The sequence below is a fragment of the Lontra canadensis genome, unplaced genomic scaffold, assembly GCF_010015895.1.
Source record: "Lontra canadensis isolate GAN:19392208 unplaced genomic scaffold, GSC_riverotter_1.0 scaffold41, whole genome shotgun sequence".
Taxonomy (NCBI): Eukaryota; Metazoa; Chordata; class Mammalia; order Carnivora; family Mustelidae; genus Lontra; species Lontra canadensis.
The window spans coordinates 7,260,273-7,281,698 of record NW_022631035.1 but is presented as its reverse complement, the minus strand read 5'-3'; the positions used below and the strand labels follow the sequence as shown (position 1 = coordinate 7,281,698).

At 55.5% G+C, this 21,426-nt stretch overlaps 1 protein-coding gene across 1 annotated transcript in view; it reads right to left on the bottom strand.

Moving 5' to 3' along the window:
* The window catches only part of SDK2 (sidekick cell adhesion molecule 2), a 245,342-nt gene that overhangs the window by 82,474 nt on the left and 141,442 nt on the right, over positions 1–21,426 (bottom strand). The window contains exons 3-5 of the mRNA XM_032870716.1: positions 18,730–18,836; positions 7,377–7,524; positions 1,594–1,727 (exon numbers count right to left, since the gene is read on the bottom strand). Of these exons, the coding sequence (XP_032726607.1) occupies positions 1,594–1,727; positions 7,377–7,524; positions 18,730–18,836 (389 nt within the window). The remainder of the gene's footprint in view (positions 1–1,593; positions 1,728–7,376; positions 7,525–18,729; positions 18,837–21,426) is intronic.

The window sequence follows — 21,426 nt, the reverse complement described above, 5'->3', positions numbered from 1 at the left end:
GGGCCAGATGCAGGGCTGGGGTGGGAGTCGCGATGGGGCAAAGAGGGAAGGACATTCAGAGTCCGCCCGCAGAGTCATGGGCTTAAGGCCTGAGAGGAGGAGGTTGGGTGCTGGAGAGAAGCACAGAGTGGGGGACTCCAGCCTCTGGTCCCAGGGTAAACTGAGTCACCCAGGAAGACGCCTGGCTTGACTCAGACTGTGAACATTGCCTCTTCCCCAGTGACTGAATTCTATTAGACTCTAGGTATTCTGATCGTCGAGAATATATGGGGGGGGAAAACATCTCCCCCTGATGATTAAGTTCCCTTGAAACAGCAGCCCCACATCATGGCTGGACCCCAGGCTACAGGGACCAGACCAAGACCCTAGCCCAGGTCGATATGAGAAGGTATACATGTGACCCCGATGGGGGGAGGAACCCCACTCTGTACATTCAGGTGTCCTTTTAGGCCGACTGGAAGCTGGGGCCGGAGAAGGAGGGAATTCCAGAAATATGGGAAGGGGTTCTGCTGGTGCGCAGAAGACCCAGGAATGGACATGGTAGGGCTCTGGAATGTTCTGGACCTTCCAGACACTGGCAGACAGAGGCAGGATCAGGGTCAGGACACAGGAAGGCCCCACACAGACCCACACCCGCCTCTTGCTGCTGGCGGCTATGCCCCCACGAGACCATGGATGATAAATGAGACTTGCTTCTGGAGCAGGAGTGGTACAGATGTGGAGGGACGTGAACATCTGGCTCCCCCAGCTTGTGTGGTTGTTCGGCTGCTGCGGCAAGCTCTGGTCCTACGTACTCGGTGCTTCTGGGCCTGGGCTGGCTGCCGGAGCCACGGTCCCCCCATCCCCGCCTTCTCTCTCCCAGGGACGGAGCGCAGAGGGAGGAGGGGTCCAGGCTGCTTGGCGAGAATCAGGCCAGGGAGGGCGTCCCAGCATTTCCACCGGGGACCAGACCCCTGCCTTCAGTCTCCACTGGACAAATCTCTGTCTACCAGAGGAGACCCAAGGAGCTGCCCCTTTGCCTCTGTCACTGGGGAGAGCCTGGCCCATCTCTTCCAGGGTGCTGGGTGGTCTCTGGGATGGGCAGAGGGGCATTTTCAGGCAGGAGCCTGGGCAGAGGACCTGTTCCCATGAGTGGAGATGGCCTGGCTCTGAGGAGTGCTTTGTATGGACCAGTGGAGCAGAAGCTGTGACAGTGGTTCTCTCCTAATGAGCGCCTCATCTCCTGTGCGAGCTCCCCGTCAGCCCCTGAGCCCCAGAAGCAGCCGTAAGCCACACAAACACTCTCCCCTGCATCTCATGTCCTCCCTGGGCCCCCAGCAGCCCTGCTAACAGCCAGCTCGGAGTCCCTTCCCCTGATGCAGGATCTCAGCTCTGTCACGGGGACGGGGTCTGGCGCTCGGCTCCCTCCTTGCTTCCACTCCCCACGCTCCCAGTGCTGGGGCTCCGCCTCCAATCCCTCGGGGCCCCTCCGCTGCCCTACTCTAGCCTCCCCACTCCGCCACCATTCCATCTTCCCAACGACCCCCTGGAGCCCCGTTCCCAAGATTTAATGACGCACTCCTCCATCCGTCCCAGGCCCGGCCGCTTACTTACTCTCCACGGCAAGAGTGATGGGCTGGCTGGTCTTGTTATCCCCGTTCTTGTCATTAACAGCCTGCACGTAGTAGCGGCCTGCGTCGGGAGCCACCGTCGACAGGATGACGAGGGTGTTCTCCAGGGTGATGGCTCTGTGCAGAGGAAAGGGATCTGTCACATGGGGGCCCGGGGGCTCTGAGCATTGGAGGATGGGCGTGGGGACAAGAAGCTGGAGGCCCCTGGAGCCCCTCCTCCAGCCCCGCTCCTGGGACCACTCACGGCCTCAACTCTAGCACGACTCTTTGCAGAGAATCCCAACATGCCGCCAGAGCCGGGGTCAGACCCAAACCCAGCACATGCACAGAGGTCCGAGACCATCCCTGGGGGCTTCCCGGCCCCCACCCCACGCCTGGTCCTGGGCGTCTGAGCCCCCACGGCCTTCTGTTCTCTCCTTCGTCACAGCTTCGATGCTGAGTGTGACCCTTTCTTCACCAGGAGGGTCCAGCACCAAAGAAATCCATTCAGTGGACATGAACAAGGAACGAATGAGGAGTGATGATCATGAATTTAGAAATGAGCAGGATCATTCCAGAATCGATGCCTTAACCTAATCCTACATTTGTTGGGATTGATCCCAAAGCCACAGGTGGCCTGTAACACCCATGACGGGGGTTTCTCTGGCCCCCCAGCCCCCTCTCGGGCTGTCAGGTGCTCTCTTCCTGAAGCCGGTCAACAAGAATGAGATTGTTGCGGGCTGAAGAGGAAGGAGGACAGCTAGGCAGTGGGGTGCAGGTTCCTTCTGCTGGGGTCCCACCCTGCAGCCCCGCAGCACCTGGTCTGCAGGCAGGGAAAGGGGCCGGTCCAGGTGGGAAGCTGGGACCCCCATCTAACATTGGGGAGACAGCACCAGGAGCACTGCCCACGCCCCCTCTGCCTGCGCCCCACCCCCACCCCCGGTTCTCTCCATGACAAACAAAACCATTAGTTTGTCAAGTCTAGCTCAGATTTTAATGTGATGTACCCGAGACAGCTGTTAAACATCCTTAATGTTAGTTTAACAAGGACAGACCCAGTTGAATTCTTTGCAAATTTTCCCATTAGGTGAATGTTACAGTTTTAAACAGGCTTTCAAATAAACATCCCCACTAATGCCTCTCTAGCTGGGCCATGCTGGTGTCCCCTCTCTCCTGGTTCTGAAGGGTTCCTGGGCTGAGTCTCATAATGCCAGCAGAGCTCTGGGAAGTAGGGAGGGGAAAGCCCTCCCGCCCCAATTCTTGGGTACCCTAACAGTACCCATTTTTTTTTCCCCCTGGCAGAAAATCACCCTCCAGCTAATGAGCTGGATAGGAAGTTAAGATAACACCAGGCTAAAATATTTTAAAAGTGACAAGCTGGGACAGGAACGGGGACCATTTCCCTCCCTGGAAGTCTCCTGCCAAGGTCCCTGTCCTTTAGTGTAGCTTGTGGGCCAGGCCAGGGTGGGGGAGGAAGGCTGGGCCGTGTCAAGGGCCAGGGGCAGCTCTGGAATGAGCTCTGGCCATAGCCTTGAAAGAGCACACATCGTTCTCCGTGCTGAAACTGTCTCCCTGTCTGTGAAGGGGGTGGAAAAAAATGCTTGTGAAGATCCTTCCGAGCCACGAGGTTGAGGAACTTTGACTCCTGTCACTGCTCTGGTGCTGTCCACAGCTTGCCTGAGGCTGTCACCCTCCCTCTCCCACAGCCCTCACCTGGCCTGCAGTCCAATGTCGGGACTAACGTGATGAGCGGTGGTGCCCCTGGACCACTTGATGGGAACTCCCCACCCTCTCCTGACACTGTGGCACTGGAGGAGTGGCTGAAGGAAGTTTCTGGAAGCTGGGCGCACTGGGCGTGGCCAGGTCACACTCCCCGGACACCTGCCTACCCTGAGCCCCCTCTGGCTTCCAGGGAGGGCTCCCATGTCTAGGGCTTTCTCTCCTTGACCAGGAAGACCCACCTCACCCCCTAATCTCTGCTTTTGCTCTATGTTGTCTACATTACGAAGGATTCTTCTAGGTCAGTGGTTCTCAACCGGGGGTGGCTTCAGCCTGTAGGGGACACTGGACAATGTCCTGACACGTGCTGGTATCACAGCTGTGGGACTGTGATAGGAACTGGCGGGTAGAGGTCAGGGATGCTGCTAAGGGTCCTACAATGCACTGTACCACCCACACAACGGTTTTTCAGGCCCCAAGTGGGGACTAGGCCGTGGTGGAGATGCCCCGTCCCAGGTGGAAGGGCACAGTGGGGGGCAGTTCATCCCTGTTTCAGGCTCCCCTTCCAGTGAGACGCAAGCAGCCGGGAAGCCAGGTGGGGGCATGGGCTGGGCTGGTGGGATATGGCAGAAGCTGTATGGGCCATCTTCAGGCTCAGACACTGAGGACTCCTGTGTGACTCCTAGGTTCTCCCCTTAGTCGGAACAGGGCTGAGGACAGCTGAGCCCCTATGAGCTGGGCCCTCGAATGACTGTGGAGGAGCGTCCCTCTCTTCCCTTGCCTCTGCTGGGACTTCAAATGAGCTAAGCCCCCGGGATTTGGGGGTCTGTCCCTGTAGCTGGTGTTGCCTTGACTCGCACTAGGGGCAAGAACACTCTGGATTGGGGCCCTCAGGGCCAGGGCTGGAGCTCCGAACGTGGCAGATGGACTGGAAGCCCTCACGGCCTTTGACCCGCCCTCCCCCTGCCATCAGCAGGTGGCTGAGGAAGGTCCCTGGACTTCCCGCCTTCTGCAGCATGACCACTCCCTCGATAGATGGTTCTGGAATGACCCCGCACCTCACTTGCCAAGGGCACAGAGCTGTTCCTGGCACTCAGAGGGCCTTCTGGCCTCCTGCACCCCAGACTCACTCAACTCTGAAGGAAGCTGATGGAATGCACGTGGGGCACGGAGGTCAGGGTTCAGCTCTCAGGCAGGGACGGGTTTCTGTTCCCCAGCCACACTCTTCAGGCGCCAACGGATTCGACTTTTTCCACTTCTATCACTGGCCCAGCTCCCACCCCGCCTTCCGTCCCTCCTCCTACTAAGCCAGACCTTTCCTTCCCCTCGGGTCCACGGGGGCCCCGTTGGTAATTTAATTAGGAATAAAAGAAATCGTCGTAGAACCTGCCCGAAGCCCCCAGCATGGGTCTTTGCCGGGCGTCCTGCCTCCTTTCCAACAGGGAGCACCAGAGCGCCGGCGAAGTGTGGCTGATCGGCGTCCCTGCCCGGGCCGCGAGGGGCCCGCTGGAGACAGCAGCTGCCGCGGGCGCCCCGCACGCCCCTCTGGCCAACGGCGCGCGGCAGATACAAACTCTGGCAAACAGACGCCAGGGAGTTTGCTTCCAGGGACCTCTCCTCTCCGCCAGGAATATTAATCCGCTGTAACTGCTGAGATACCATCTCTACAGCCCTCCTTCGTGTGCTTGGCTGGAGCGCCGCATCGGGCGGGAAGGCGGCGGGTGTGACCACGAAGGCGGCATGTGTCTGCGCGCCAAGATCACTCTGTCCTGGCGCCAGAGGCTGTTGGCAACAGAGAGGGGGTGAGGACGGAGGGTGGGAGTGAGAAGAGGGGGTGGCATGGTGTGAGGCGAGGGGCGATGGGAGCGAGGGCGGAGAGAGGCTCTCATCTGCCACAGCCGACACTGGAGAGATGCGCCCACGAGCCCTCCGGTGGCCACGGTGCCCGCTGTGACCTGTCACAGAGCCGCTCTGGTCCCCCAGTCTGGATGGGGCCTCAGCATCCTTCTCAACACGGCCTTCCAGGCAGCCTCGGCCCGCTGACCGGCCGGCGGGCTGCCGTCACGGGCACACCTGGAGCTGAGCTAGAGAACCTCAGAGAAGGGGGCCAGGGAGGGCTGGGGACACGCGTGTTCACAGGTGTCTCGGGACCTGTGTTGGGGAGTGCCACGCCCCCCTGCTGCAAGTCAGCCTCACTGTCTGTGTGAAGGGTAAATCACGTTCTGCTGGCTTTACTGACCCTTAAGGAGGCGTGAGGAAGCCTGAGCCTTCTATAGCAGGAGTCCGACCACCCGCCCGTTAACCTGGGGGGCGGAGGGACGCCCCCGGTGCTCCCCCAGCTCTGAAGCCACACCCTTTGCCATGTGACTTCGTGGGTCTTCCCACTCAAGAGGCACAGTGCATCCTCCTGTTTCTGGAGGCTGAGTCCTACCATGAAACTCACTTAGACCACCGGGACGTTAGCAGAAGCTTGGCAAATCCATGTTTCTGCTCCCTCCCTACTCCTCTGCAACTTCTAGAAGCCGGGGCTGGCTGGCTGGAGGATGGGACACACAGAGTAGAGTCCCCCAGGTTAATCTGACCTGCCAATCCGACCCCAGGCGAGTCAGGGAGCCCGAGCCAAGGTCCCCCAATGTGCACATTCACAGGACACAGAAATGCTCACTGCCTTGGGCCCCTGGGACCTTTTGTTATGCAGCATTTCTGTGTCTGTGGGTAACGGACATATTCTAGGACAGTGGTTCTCAATTGTGCACATCTCAAGCCTGCACATCAGAGTCTCTGGGGAGCTATGTGCCAGGGTACACCCCGTGTCAACAAACCAGAAAGTGCAAGGCTAGGATCTAAAGATCAACTCGTTTTAAATCGTCCAAAACAATTTTAACAGGTAACCAGGTTGAGAATCACTGTACCAGGACCAATTCTCTGCACACAAAATCACTTTATCCTTCTTCTCTCCTTGTCTGGGTCCCTGTTGTCACATAATTTCCATGCAAGACAGAACTAAGGACCCTGATTCTGGAGTCGGGGAGCCTGGAACCAGCTGTGTGAGAGCCGGCAACGTAGCTCAGCTCCGGGGGGGGGTCTCCCGTCCAGAAAGCAGAGCCAAAGCCAGCCCCCTCACAGGACTATTGTGCGGGTCATTCCTCCCACGGGTGCGAGCTGGGCGTGCGCTCTGGGGACTGAAAGGGGAACAAGACACAGTGTCTCGCGCAGGGAGGTACACACCCATCCTGGAGGAGAGGATGGCATGTGTAGTGTGCTTAGCCCAGGTTCGAGGACACAGCGGCCACTTAATGAGCGACAGCCACTGTTTGTGCTGGGATGCTATCACGCTATCCTTCTAAGGCCCCTCTCAGCCCAAAGGCAACACTGTCCATCTTGGCTCCCACTTCCCACAGACGAGGACGGGTTCCGCCCACAGCTGACCTGTGGCCTGTGGAGACCAGGACAAAGGTGGTCTTTCTTGTTTTCTGGGAGCGGGGGGAGAGCTGGAGTCCAAAAGGGCCTAGGCTGGCTCCAGACCCCGAGGCGGGATCAGGAGGGCCGGGAGTGTCCCTGGAGGAAACGCTTTGCCCCCGGCCCCCTGTGAAGGTGTTGACTCCACAGCCCCTGCCCCCATGCCCGGCTGCCACAACCCACGCCCAGGGCCACACAGAGTGTCCTTGTTACTGCTAAAAGGGCCATGTGTTTCTCTCCCTGCCGGGGCCTCCCCTAGCCTCCCCTCCTCCCGGCAGCCAAAACACACACAGCCACACCCGCACCCCACACAGGAAGCAGCTGGGCGGCCACCCTGCCGGGGACACGCCAGCGCCCTACTGCAGATGGGCATGGCTTCTGTCGCTGTCTGTTGGGGGTTTAAGTGCTTTGGGAAGCCGCTGAGAGGGGGGCCAATGCCCTGGGGTTCCCCAGGAAAGCCACCGAGCTGTTGTGTCTCCCAGTCTTCACACGCGTGTTCCCAGAAAGCCCCTCCTTGTAAGCCACCCTTCTCTTGTCACTGGGGAGGTCCCAGATCCCCTCCCCACCAGGGCGAGCCTCCTGGGTCCCCCCTCCAGGGCAGGGCCTCACATGCGACTGCTGGGCGGGATCTTGCGGCCGTCCCGGAACCAGGTCACCTGTGGCCGTGGGAAGCTGGCGATGCGTGGGGCATGGATGACAGCTGCTTCTCCGTGGGAGACACTCTGGTGCTTCTCGCCTTCCTCAAAGCTCCCCATGTCTGCAGGAGGGAAGAGCAGATGTGGGGGTCAGACTGCCCAGCTCCTGGGCTGGGCATGGCGGCAGCAGGATGACCATGGGGAAGGAGGCCGCCGGGCTCAGACCACCCACCTGACCCCATCACCCCACCCTAGAAGCCCATCATTAGGAAACGTCCCTCTTTGAGCCTTTGGATCTATATCCATATCCGTGAACTGATCAATTCATCCTTCAACCATGAAGAGGCTGGTCATTATTTCACACGTTTTACAAAGGGAAAAACTGCCCAGACGGGCTCAGAGAGGTTCCTCGACTTGTCCAAGGGCACGTGGCTAGGAAGGGGCAGAGCCAGGATTTGAACTCCGATCTGCATCTGGAAGGGCGGTTGGGGTTTCAGCGTGAGGCGAAGGGCTTATCACAGGGCTGATGGGGCTGGTGTGCTAGGTTCTTGGTGGAGGCAAGGCTGGGTACACGGCAGAGGATGGGGTCTTGGATGCTCTTGGAGAAAAGAGGTGATTTCCCTCCTCTGCCTTGGGTGGGAGGCCCGTGCATGTGTGAACGGAAACACCATATTGCTCTTTTAAAAACATGCCTACCCCGCTGGCAGATAAGCAGGGAACATTTCTCCCAGCCCTGGTGTGTCAGCCAGGAGGGGAAGAGAGCAGCAGAGATGCAGAAGAGAGCGACTTCTGGTCGCCCACCTGGCTGCTGGAACCACGGTGGGGTTTGATTCTAGCAGCAGAGGGCTACGCTGGGGTACGGGAACGGGTGTCCCTGCTGAACGTCAGGACTTTTTTTTTTTAAGATTTTATTTATTTATTTGACAGACAGAGATCATAACTAGGCAGAGAGGCAGGCAGAGAGAGAGAGAGAGAAGGAAGCAGACTCCCCGCTGAGCAGAGAGCCCGATGTGGGGCTCGATCCCAGGACCCTGGGATCATGACCTGAGCTGAAGGCAGAGGCTTTAACCCTCTGAGCCACCCAGGTGCTCCTGAACGTCAGGACTTTTGAACATGAATGCACATCCTTGCTGCTCAAAGTGTGGTCCGTGGGCCGGCAGCCTGGGCGCCCCTGGGAACCTGCTAGAAATGCAGAGTTTCAAGGCCCACCTCAGACCTACTGAATCAGAACCGGCATCATCACCAGACCCCCGGTGAAGGGCATGGTCCACATTCAAGTCAAGGTCCCCAGCTTGGCCATTAGAAAAAGTTCTGATGCCAAGTTCAAGAACTCACCAGCAGATTTCTCTTTCCACTGGTATGAGGTGTGAGCTGGCCATCAGCATTTCCATGTGCAATCAGGTTCTGACCACCGAACACTGAGCTGCATGACCCATGGCCCACTGTCCCCTCCCCAGCCCAGGGGGCCACATTCCAAGCCACCTGGTCTCCTGCTGCTTTGACTGTTATTTCCCAACCCCTCGAACACCGCTGCCTCTTCTCCCTCTCCTTCAACCAGGTATCCCCCAGGCTGGCTAAGCCTCAGAAGCCCCTGAGCAGCCTTTAAGGTCCCCCAAGGGGTGGATGGGACGCAGGTGTGGATATTTCTGAAGCAGCTCAGGTAGTTTCAACATGAGCCAAGGTTGAGAATGACCATCTGGGCTCAAGCTAGTGGCTCTTAACAGTGGGTCGCAGAATCCCCTGAGAACTCGGTAAGCCCATAGTTGTCCCCACCCTTTCCTCCTCCCCAGGGCATGGAAAGGCCCTGCTTTGATGCACCTGGACCTCTGAGTGCTTGATTCACTCTCTCCAGGACGCTGCTGCACACCAAAGTTTGAGAACCACGCGCCCATCCTCTCCTTTTCCAAAGTCCTGGGTTCGGTTCTCCTCCTGCCACACTGCCTCCCCTCCTCTGATGATGTTGATCACAGCCCCTCTACAAAGACTCTCCTATCTGCTCTGGCTCTTCTCTGAGCTCCAAAACCCAACACTTGATTCCCAACAGAAATGTCGGCCTTTCATACCTCCTTCTCGCGATCTTCCGTGAATAGCTGCTTCCTGCTCCTGCCCTGGAGCCTTCCGTGGTGCTGTGCTTCCTTCCGTGGCCCGACAAAGTTCTCTGATTCCTCCTCTGGGTTACCCCTCTCATTCACCAAGCCCTCTGACCCTAGTTCCCACAGGCCCACCACCAATCGAACCCCGTCACTCCAGCTGCTCTGACCACCCCCCACAACAAGGTCTCCATAGGCTCCCCACCAACCCATCATCTCTCACGCTCTTCCTAATTAATTTTTTCTGGACATATTGCTGACTTGCTCAGAAACTCTGGGATCTCCTCATTGTCCCAGGAAAGTCTAAATCCCCTTGCTTGATTCGAGGTCCCTCCCTAATCTGACCCCAATCAACCTTTCCCATCTTAATGCCCACACCACATCATGTGCCCTCCTGCCATGCTTAATTACTTATACCCTACTTCTCATGCAGGCTTGTCCTTGTGCGGGGCCCCTGCCTAGAATGTCACCAGAACAAGCCATGATTCACCAAGGTGCCATGAGTCAATGGCATCTCAGAGGGATCCAGCCAATTAAGGATCTCAAGAAAGAGAACGCACCGTTGGCATCCTTACTCTACACTCGGCAGGCAGTAAATGTAATGGTAATGGCTTTGGAGTCACTGAGACTTGAGTTCAAAACCTACTTCTGCCATTTATCAGGCATGACCTTGGGCAAAATTTTGACCCTGCTGAGCCTTAACGTCCTCTTCTGCAAAACATAATTATGAAGAGTCCCTTCCTCATAGGTTGTAGTCAGGATCACATGAGATACTACATGTGTGTCAGGATCTGTCTTTCCAAAGATGGCGGCATCAATATTTGTCTCCCATCCAACACGTTCTTCTTACAAAGGTGCTGGAGTTTATGGTATATCACCTTCAAGGCTAGGTCATCAAAAGGATACAGCTTCCCCTTGGATCCATCTCTCTGTCCACACACATCTGCTTGGAATCCTGTCGCCATGTTGTAAGGAAGCTCAGTCTGGCCCACACAGACACGGGAAGGGTGCCTGAAAGGAGGAACTGAGGTCCCCAGAGGACAGCCAGCACCCACACTGGACATGTACATCAACGTGTGAGCCCTCACATAATTCAGTCCCCAGCCTCTAAGTCTTCCAGCAGAGACCTCAGTGTACAGAGCGGGGATGAGCCATCCCTACCGTGCCTTGTCTAGATCCAAGGCTCACCCACTCAGTGAGCCTAATAAATGATGGTCGTACACCACTACGCTTTCCGGCAATTTGTTACGCAGACACAGAAACTGGAAGAGTATATTAAAGTGCTAAAAATTATATCTAATGTTTGTAGTATTAGAATATTAGAATCGTGTACATTTTTCACAGCTTCGTTGAAACATGGACCTCTTCAGCAAAGATTATCCCATGCCACCAGGCAGAATTAAAGAACAGAGATAGCCGTGGCTGACCCTACACCAGCTTTCTTTCTAGGTGGACTTCACGTGCACGTAATCCTCATGCTACCACAGCCAGCGTGACTCTAATAAATACACATTTTTAGTTGTTTATTAATTTCCATTACTTGGCTCTGTCTATAAAAAAATTGCATCAATAAATCACATTGATTCCAGTCCTCACAATAATTTTATCTATTTAAAAAACTTTTCACAGAACTCTGAAGATATATTTGAACAATTTAAAGCAATTTCATGGTAATAGTGTTTCTTTCTCCCCTCTCTAGTTTTATTAGCTCCATTTCGTCAGTGAGGAAATTAAAGCTCATGGAGATAGAGTGGCTTATCCAACGTTAAGCAGTCAGGGCTGGGCAGGGCCAGCATTCAAACCTGGCCCCCCGCCACCGCATTTCCTCTCTGCTTCCTTCATAACTCACCCCTGCCTTAACAAGCTTCACGCACATTCTTTCTCTCTCCCCACTATACGGTAAGCGTCAAGAGGCAGCTGCCTTCATCAGCAAGAACCGACAGGCAGCTAGCCGCGTACTCCACACACAGTGGGTTCCTTCTGAACTCACCCAATGCCATGATGTGGTGGCTCTTACTGAGCCCCTGCTGTGGGATGCATGAATGGAGGGAGGGGGAAGACAGGAAGACAAGGAGGGGATGGATGGAGGAAAGGAGGGCAGGAGGATGGATGCCTGGACCTGCATATGTAGGTTTGGTGAGAGGGATGGAAGGAAGGGCACAGCTGGTCCTGGTAGGTAGTGAAGAAAGACCTGGTCCCCACCCTTGTGGGACTTAAGAGTCTGCTCGTGGAAACAGGCACAGCAGATGTTCAGTAACATACTGTGACAACCATGAGGAGGGAGGAACGGGGTTCTTCTGTGAGAGGCAGCCGCAGGAGACCTACTTTAGACTGGAGGCAGTGGTGGTGAGGCTTATTCTAAGCGGAAACATAAATAAGAGTAGGTGTTAGTTAAGTGTGTGTGTGCGTGTGGTGGGGTGATGGTCCAGAGGAAAGAGAGTGTGTGAGGGCCCGGAAACAGGAGAGCACGGCTAAGCAGAGCAAGAGAAAAAATGTCAAGGGACATTGGGAAGTGGGTCTGTTCAGTGGATAAATGGATGGATGGGAGGTGGGTGGATGGATGGATGGATGGATGGATAGATGGATGGATGGATGGATGGATGGAGAGATGGATGGGTGGATGGATAGATGGATGGATGGATGGATGGATGGAGAGATGGATGGGTGGATGGATAGATGGATGGATGGATGGATGTCGGAGGGATGAGGAAGACGGAGGGATGGATGGAGGGAGGAGGGGATGGGTGCAGGAAGGGCGGGCAGGAGGACGGATGACTGTACATGGGCGCAGGTATGTACATGTGGACGGTGAGAGGGATGGAAGGAAGGGCACAGCTGCTCTTGGTCCAAGTTCGGCCACTGATGCCCTCCTCCACGTTTCCATCCCACAATCTCCTTGCCTCACCATGGTTCTCAGGCCCCCAGCACCCTCCCATTCTCTCCACTGCACTGAGTCAAGTGGGCTTCCGGGATGCGCTCACGGAGCCCTTCACTCTGGTCACAGGCCCCAAGGCACAGCCACGCACACACTGCACAGCGGCAGCAAGGGGCCAAGAAGGTGTCCACTCAGCAGGCCGGGCCAGAAGGAAGGCTGGAGGGAGGGAGGTCACATGCTGGCAGAGCCTGGGTACCCAGGAACCCCTGGGAAAACGCACGCACATTAGGGCGGAAACAGATAAGGGGTTTCGCACTTGCTCCCCGAGGTCCACGCTTGTTAACATGCCACGTGATGCCCACGGCGCTGAGCCGCCTTTCCCAACAAATTCCCCAAAGAGCAAAGAAGTGTGAGCCTGGGGCACAGCTGCAAGGGGCCTCCAAATTCCTGATGTCTTTGTTACATCTTAAAAGGTCTTGTGAAGTAGGCATCCCACTTCAGAATACATTCGTTGCTTTATTTATTTCTAAAGCATTTTTTTTTTTTATCATGAAGTATGTCATACATACAGAAGAGTGAATGTAATTACACGGCTACTTTGCAGAGGACTAGAACAAACGCTCACATACCCGTCACCCAGCTTAGGGAACGGAACACTAACAAACCTCCCTGCTCCCGCCATGGTGTCCCCCCACCCCAGGCATGTCCCCTCCCTCTCCAGAGGTAACTGTCGCCCCGAATGCTGTGGCAATTCCCCCCAAGTTTTGCCGCATAGAAATGCCTCCTTAAATAATTTAGGGTTAATGTGGTCTGGTTCCAAGCCCTTTATAGCTGGAATTACTTTGTATGTCATCTACTGTGATTTGCTGGTGTGTGTGTGTGTGTGTGTGTGTTTGAGCTCCAGCAGTGGGCTTACACTCAGTCCAGTCATTGTCGCGGCTGCATGGGTGTCTACGTGGCGAGAAGGCACAGTGTACCTGCAGGCTGGGTCCGTTTTCTGGGTTTTGCTGTCCTGCTAAGAACAGTCTCCTGGGGATCTTCTGGCGCATGCGGCTAAGACAGTCCCTCGAGCATGAGCCTAAGGGCGGAACTGCTGGGTGGCAGGGCGTGCACACATTAATTTTATCGGATAACACCAAACTGCTTCCAAATTTGCGCCCATTTACCACTTCGTGCTCCCGCCAGCACGGATGGGAGTTTCTCTCTTGGTCTTGCCAGATTTACTGGTTTTTGCCAATCTGGTGGACACAAGACGGTGTTTCATTGTGGTTTTGTTTATTCGGGAAACAGTGCTTTCTCCCTCCGATCAGATCGCATCATGCCTCTTCTCCACCATGCATACTTATTTCCACTGCACTGTAACAGTAAAAGCGTCGACCTCTTCTCGAATGCTGCCATGTGTTCCTAGTGCCCCAGTTCCTCAGCTACACCTCCTTCCACTCTCTCCTTCCCTCACTCTGCTTCAGCTACGCTGGTCTCAGACACCCAAACCTACCACAGGACATTTGCACTTGCTGTTCCCTAGCTGGAAAGACCTTATCTCTTTGTGTGCCTTACTCTCTTGCTTCCTTTGAGACTCTGTTCAATGTCACCTCCCCAGATGGCCTTTCATAGCCACTATATCAAATAGGATATCTGAGAGGTGGCTGCCCCAGCCTCCATCTCACGTAACTTGGCTTCATTTTTCCTTATTGCACTTTATTTTCTCTCCACGGGCTTCTCTGCTCTGTATTCTATCATATATTCACCTTTTAACTTTTACGGCACCCCACTACTTTCCTGAGGGCAGGAACAGGTGTCCCGGTTTTGTCGCCTGTGTCCTCACTGCCTAGAACACAGTTCAGCACGCAGTGGGAGTATAGTAGTAGTTGCATGAGTGAGTGAAACATTCAGGCAAAATGCTCCAGGAAGACAAGATCATGTTCTCTAGAACTACAGTATGACCTCTGAATAGTCCACACTCGATGCTCACACTCAGGTTAAGAATTAAGAAAGGGGCGCCTGGGTGGCTCAGTGGGTTAAGTCTCTGCCTTCGGCTCAGGTCATGGTCTCCGGGTCCTGGGATCGAGCCCCGCATTGGGCTCTCTGCTTAGCAGGGAGCATGCCTCCCCCCCGCCCCCTGCCGCCCCGCCACCGCTCTCTCTGACTACTTGTGATCTCTCTCTCTCTCTGTGTCAAACAAATAAATAAAATCTTAAAAAAAAAAATTAACAAAAATGGGCTGGCTCATTGGTGGCATTTTGGGCATTAACCCCAACAACAGACTCGATATCCTCATATCCCTCTTTGTACAGGTGGCTTCCGGATGGGACGGGGGCCCTCTGCCCTGTGACTTGTGGGTGGGCTTGCTGCCCTCAGGATGTGGATGTGGAGAGAGCCTGGAAGGCTCCTTGACCCAGGAAGGCTCTCTGAACACTCTCAGCCTTTCAGCCAGCTTGCTTCAAGCCAGAAATTTATGGCAACTTTAAAGAAACAAAGAAGAGAATGGGGCCGGGGGCGGGGAATGCAGGCAGAGAGGGAGCTGGGGAGGGGGTGGATGTTTTATTGACTTCCTCTTAATTGCTGTAATTAAAAACATGTAAAGAATCTTTTTGTAACGACTTTGCCATTATCATTAGTTGTTAGCACAGCTGCCTTATTAATTTCTCGTTAGAACCCAATGCACAGTCCCTCTTTGGGAGGAGGTGGGAGCCAGAGGTGGGTCCTGCCTGGCCCAGTCCTGGAAGGAGACTGGGAGGGCAGCATCACCAGGAACAGGCTGCCTGGAGCCCCAGGGCAAAAGCTTCTGCCCCTGGGATGCAGAAACCCACCAGGAGAGACGGAGGGGTCTGGAGAAGCAGCCGCTGCCCACCTATCCTTAGACGGTGGGCATCTGTGTCACTGTGTAAGAGAGACCGGTGGACAGACAGATGCAGGAGGCCTGCAGGGCACAGCCGGGAGAGCCCCTGGACTGGGACTGGGTGAGGATTAAGGAGGCACCACTATTATTGCGAGTGAGTGCACGGTGAGTAGCGGAGGGAGAGCGCCTCCTTGTCTCACTTGCCTTACCCCAGCCTCAGCTCTGGAGAGCAGACATGTGGCTGGGAGTATGCTGTGAAGGCTGCCAGAGTGAGAAAGCGGAAATGCTTATTCCAGGACACAAAGGGAAGAGGAAGCAAAAGCACAGAGAAGTTAAGTAACTTGCCCAAGGTCACACAGCGAGGGGTGGGGTGGGGACGGTTCATGGCTGGACCCTACGGGGTCCTGACAGCGAGGCAGGAGAAGGTAGAAGGCAGAAATGCTGGCTGTGAGAACCTGGGCTGTCCACTACCTTCCCTGAGCCTCAGTTTCCTCATCTCAAGATGCCTTCCTGTCTCTCAGACTTGTCCTGGGAACCCACGGAGGAAAGACAGGCACACAATTACACTGGTGGAGGGATCCTTCTGGAGGCTCGGCTGTATCTCCTTTGGCATCTCCCGAGGGACATGGGCTTGAATCCGTGTCTGTTCCATGGGGTCTTGGGGTATGTGCCCCCCTTTCCTGGGGGATGGAGGCCATGCTTCCTCCTTGTCTGTCCCCTCCCGCCGGCTGCACACATACACCAGGGGTCCAGAGTCCTAAGCTACCCAGCGCTGAGGCTGGGGCTGGAAACCACACTTCCTGACCCCTCCCTGCCCCCAAATACATGGCATGACCCTGTTTTAGGCACAAAACCACCCAGGAACTACCTGTAAGCCTTTCCATCTGCTCGCCTCTGCCGAGAGCCAAGAGCACCTCACCCCCACTCCAGTTTGGTCTCTCTCTTCCTGATCTTAGATGGCAGGGTGGTGAGGGGGATATTTTGGAATCAGGCAGCTGTGGGTTCAAGTCCTGCTCTGGTACTCCCTCGCCGTGTGACTTAGGCAGTCTCCTCCCCCCAAGCCTTGCAGGGTAAGGTCTGGAGAGAAGGGTGTGCACTGCCCTTCAACAGGTGGGAAAGCGTGATGCTGTGGGTGGGATGGTTTTGCGAGGTCTCCCCGCTCTCCGCCCCCGGGATCCTGGAAAGTGTTTGAGGGGTTGGGGGACAGGCTGGGCAACAGATTCTTCAACTTCCACAACTAGGGAGAGAGAGAAACCCACCCTCCCCCAGATGAGACGAGTGTGTCCAGCAAGGGAAGGGACAGGGAGGTGAGTTTCCCTTCTCCGTCCCACCGTGGCCACCTTGGGTGGAGAGGGGGGCGCAGTGGAACCGTCATTAACGTATTAGGGTGAGTGTTTTTTCTCAACTGCCCCCTGGAGTTCCCAGGGCTTCCCCTCACGCCTCTGGCTTTAGATCCGAAGGGCCGCAAGCAGTAGCTTCTTCTTTGCGACGCCACGGAGCAAGGCGGCTCGGTGTCATTTGAGGAGCGCTTCTTGGGGCTGGCCCGGGAGCTGCAGCTCGTGGTCAGGAACGGGGTGAACCTGGGTGTCCCCACTGCGTTCGGTCCTCCGGGCCCTTCCAGGTACCTCTTGCTCTCTGCCAGGGACCACCTGCTGCCACAGGGGCACAGCTAAGCAGCAGCCCTGTAGAGCCTGGGAGCAATGACGGCCGTGACCGTGTGCAGAGGCTCCCAAAGCCCAGGCTGCCACGTGGCTTTGAGGGGGACACGGACGCCCCCGTGAGACGCGCCCCCATGAGGGGCAGACGCTGGGCTGGCTTCAAGGCCCAGCTGAGTATCAGCCCACTGCTCTGCATTTGGTCAGAAGAGTGTGCGCCAGGAGCCCTTCCGTTCCGTGGCCTGTTTCTTCTTTCTCCGGCACGCTGCTACAGAATATTAATTCCAGCAGTAATGCCTACTGACTGGAGGTGCATTACGGGCAGGCGTGGGCCAGGTGCACTGGGCACAGCAGCTCAAGGAATTCTGTGGATGAGCCTAGACGGTTGGGGAGACTATGTCCTGGATGGCGTTTCCAACTGCATGCACACGGACTTAAACACGTATGGTATCACCAGCACCGAGGTGAGCCAAGAGGCAGACCAACCCCATGTGTGCCCTTCCACACAGGCCTGCACACACGTACATGGACACACCTGCATGTGCACACGTGTTGTCTCCCGCACGCGGGGCATGAAGCAGCAGACTCATGCACACACACATGTGTCTGCACACGCGTGCATGAAGCCACACGCACGCAAACGTGCACACAAACACATGCCTGCACCCGTGGTCCCTCTGGAGGCTGGTCTGTGGCTCTGCCCCTGCCCTGCGGGACTCTGGGCACTGGCTAAATGAAGCTCACCGGGAGCTCTCCAGCCGCTGACAGTGCCCTGATCCATCATTTTAATTCTGGGCTTTTCCACTCCTCTGAGTGAGCTGAGTTGCCTTTAGTGCTGATTTATGGAGACAATCCGTCCTCCACCTTTGATTACGGTTGTTTTCCATAATTATTATCAACACTCCTCACCTCGCTTGAGGTTTCCTTTTAGATTTCTCTCCCCTACTTCTGTTCGAGGAGCAAGCTCTCTCCTGTGCTAATTCAGAGGCGATCCCCTGTAGGCTTTGGATGAGAAGGTGTCCTTTATTTTTTATTTTGTTTTTTTAATTTCAAGGCTCACTAAGGCTTTCCGCGGTCTCATGTCCCACTGCGCCACCTCGGAGACCTCTGCCCCTGGAAGAGCCCAGAATGAGGCTGATTTCTAGCACACAGCAGCTATTTTGGGAAGGGGGGTAGGACGCGGACAGGGAGGCTGAGTCTCAGGAGGAGGGTGTTGGTTGGTGCTCTGGGTCCCTGAGAGGCCTCCTTCTGAAGATGCCTTCCCTTCTTCCGTTTGAGAACGTCCTTCCAGGGACCGGTGCAGGGACTACAGGTGTCCCTTTACTTCACTATCTGCTCACCTGGCTCCTCCAAACACCTAGACTCGTCCTCCCCGCCCCTCCTCTTAGGGTCATGGTGCCACCATAAGGCATCTCCCAACGACCCCGCGGACCATGGGACCCACTCGCCGTTACGGCTCCTGGGTGAGCAAGTCGGAGGAGGGAAAGGTTAAGGTCCAGGGGTGGGTACCAGCAAGTCTGCGGAGAGGAGTGTCAGAGCTGGAGAGGTTCAGACAGGCCATCATTAAACCCCCAAGTGTGAGGCACTTTGAAAGAAGCAGCAGCTGGTCCCATGCACAGAGTGCTAAACCCTGAGCTGGCAGATGCATGTGTCACTTATCAGCGGGGCACCCTTGAGAGCACCCGGCAACCACAAAACGAGGGCACTCCCGTGATAGGCGGGAAGGGCCACCATTAGGGCCCAATGAGCATGGAAAGCTATGGCCGGGATTTGGCTCTGCCCCTAGCCTGGGGGTGGGCAGAGACCCTGCAGACCGCCTCCTGCTTCACACCCCTCCCTGCCCCCAAGTCGCCCATCGTACTACTCACAGGCCACCTGGACCTCAGTTTGCCGCTGCAGTAGGGCGCCCATCCGGTTCCGCACGATGCAGCGGTAGGAGCCCGCGTGGGTGCGGTCCAGGCTGGTGATCATGTACCTGGGGGCAGATGAGACAGCCAGTGAGCAAGGCCGGCAGGTGCACGGATGCACGTGTCACACTGGGATCAGATGGCGGAGGTCACCCTCTTCTCCAATGGAGAGCACCAGGGAGTTCCGGATTTTCTGGCCACGTCTTGGAGTCACAGAAAGGTCCCTATCCATAGAAACATCCCTCCCAAGGGCAACGAGCCTTTTGCTCCAGTGCCTAGGGAGCAGCCTGCATTTTTTTCCCACGGACAGGAGGTGCTGTGCCTGAGCCCTTGACCCTGGCTGTGACCTGGCCTCCAGGACTGGAGGTCCTCTACGGGTCCTCTGCTGGAGGTTGCTGTCCTTTATTGCCTGTGACTCACAGGACTGGGAAAGGGGGGGGGGCATTCTATTTTAGCCAGGCTCAGGACCGTACTGTAAATATTAATTGAAATGGATGGGGTCGGCAGAGGCAGGAACGTTCACATGTTTCCCCAAATGCTTTGCATCATCTCACCCTTAACGTTCCAGACAGCTCCTAGCAGCTTTGTGGAGGGAAGAGGCAGAGCCTTCCTAGCAGGACAGGACGGCTTTCTGTACGTGTGGGCCCCGAGGCCAGGATGGACCCCTGGGAGGGGAGGGGCCCGAGAAGGACCCTCAGGAGCCTGCTCGGGGAGTACGTGACTGGCCCAAAGAGCAGCAGAGTATGCTGCTGGGGAAAAGGCAGCCAGAGAGCAGGTGTGTGGTGCACTGACGTGGCTGAGGGGCAGGGAGAAGGCCAGGCCAAGTTGGTGAGAGGGGCTTCTGGCAGGTAAGACACGGGCACATGGTGCCCTCTGGTATGGAGGGGGCTAGTTCCCCTGGTATCCCCGCTGGGATCACCTTTCCTGTCTCTGGCCAGTGGATGGCCCAGTAGGGACCTCAAAGGATTAAGGGGCTTGTGCCTAGGCATCTCCCTCATCCTTGGATGTCCTAGGGTCTGTCCAGGTGACTTGGTGGACAAGCTCACTGCCACCTGTCCCTAGGCTATGGCAACCCTGGGACAGAGCAACCTTATTCTCAAGAGTTGCTAAGTTTTCTTTTACAGAAGTTTCAGCAGGGACTCACCACCACCACCAGCATCACCATCTCCACTACTACCATCAGCACCACCATCACCAATACCACCACCATCACCAACACCATCACCACCACCACAAACACCAACACCAAAACAACCATCACCACCACCATCACTACCATCACCAGCACAACCATCACCATCACCACCACCACCATCACCACCACCAYCAYCAACACCACCACCACCATCATCACCAACACCACCACCATCACCATCAYCACCAMCACCATCACCACCAWCACAACTATCATCACCAACACCTCCACTGCCACCATCATCACCAACACCATTACCATCACCAATACCACCACCACCATCACCACCACCACCACCATCATCACCACCACCACCATCACCACCACTACCATCACCACAATCACCATCACCACCACTACCACCATCACCTTCATCATCACCAACACCACCATCATCATCATTTCACAATCGTGAAACAACAATGGTTACTTTCTAAGTGCCAGCTATGCCTCTGGCCTGGTCTTAAATACTTTTCCTATGTTTTTTCATTTCATACAGCAGTTCCCAGACTATTGGATACCATGGACCAGTAACACTTAAAAAAATGGGCTTGACATAAGACTGTCAACTTTTTACTTTGCCAAGTAAGATGATTAAAACCAACCAACCAAAAAGCAAACAAACAGTCTAGCAACCAAAAACTTAAAAAAAAAAAAAAGAATATTAAAAAGTGTCAGGCAGGGAGAGAAAAATAAACAGAAATGGTCAGCATTTTATCTAAAAAGGACATTTTGAGGTCATAGAGAAGAAATGTAATCTCAGCATAAAAACAATTTTAACAAATTGTAAACTTAAATTTTATGCAAACCCACTAATCCTAGCTTCACTTTCCTCATTGTATGCAAACAAGGCCAAACAGCTGTGGGGCTAATATGAGAGTCCTTCACTTAATTCTTGGAGGGGTGTATTTTCCGGTGCCCCCATTTTGGCGGTGGGGAGACTGAGGTTCAGAGATGTTGCCTCACTGCCAGGCAGGCTCATAGGTAGGTGGTAAGAGGCGAGGCCAGGGTCCCACAGAGCCTGCCTGACCCCAAGCTCAGCTGTTAACCAGTTCAATGCAGACGTCAATTTCCAAAGGCCCCCCCCCTTCCGTCCTGGGACTCCCGAATGCTCTGGCTCTGGCTGTCTCTGCGGCACAATTCAGAGCCTTCTGGCTGTCCAAGCCTCTTATCTCTGCCACCGGCTGCAGCTCTTATCTGTCCCTCACTAGTGCAAGGTATGATGGAGGGGAGATAGCAGGCACCCAGGCTCTGGCACATTTCCCCCTTCTCTTTCCAGCCCATCCTCAAGCCCATCACCAGCCTCACTTGCCTCGGCCGCAGGGAGGGGAGAGAGCTTTGCGGAAACGGTCTGGGTCTCAAAAATGATGGGGTGACCTGAGAGGAGAGATGGAAGGTGAGATTGGCTAGAACGGCTCTCTATCTTTGAAAACAGAGTCAGAAAATTATTAAAAAGCTGCAGG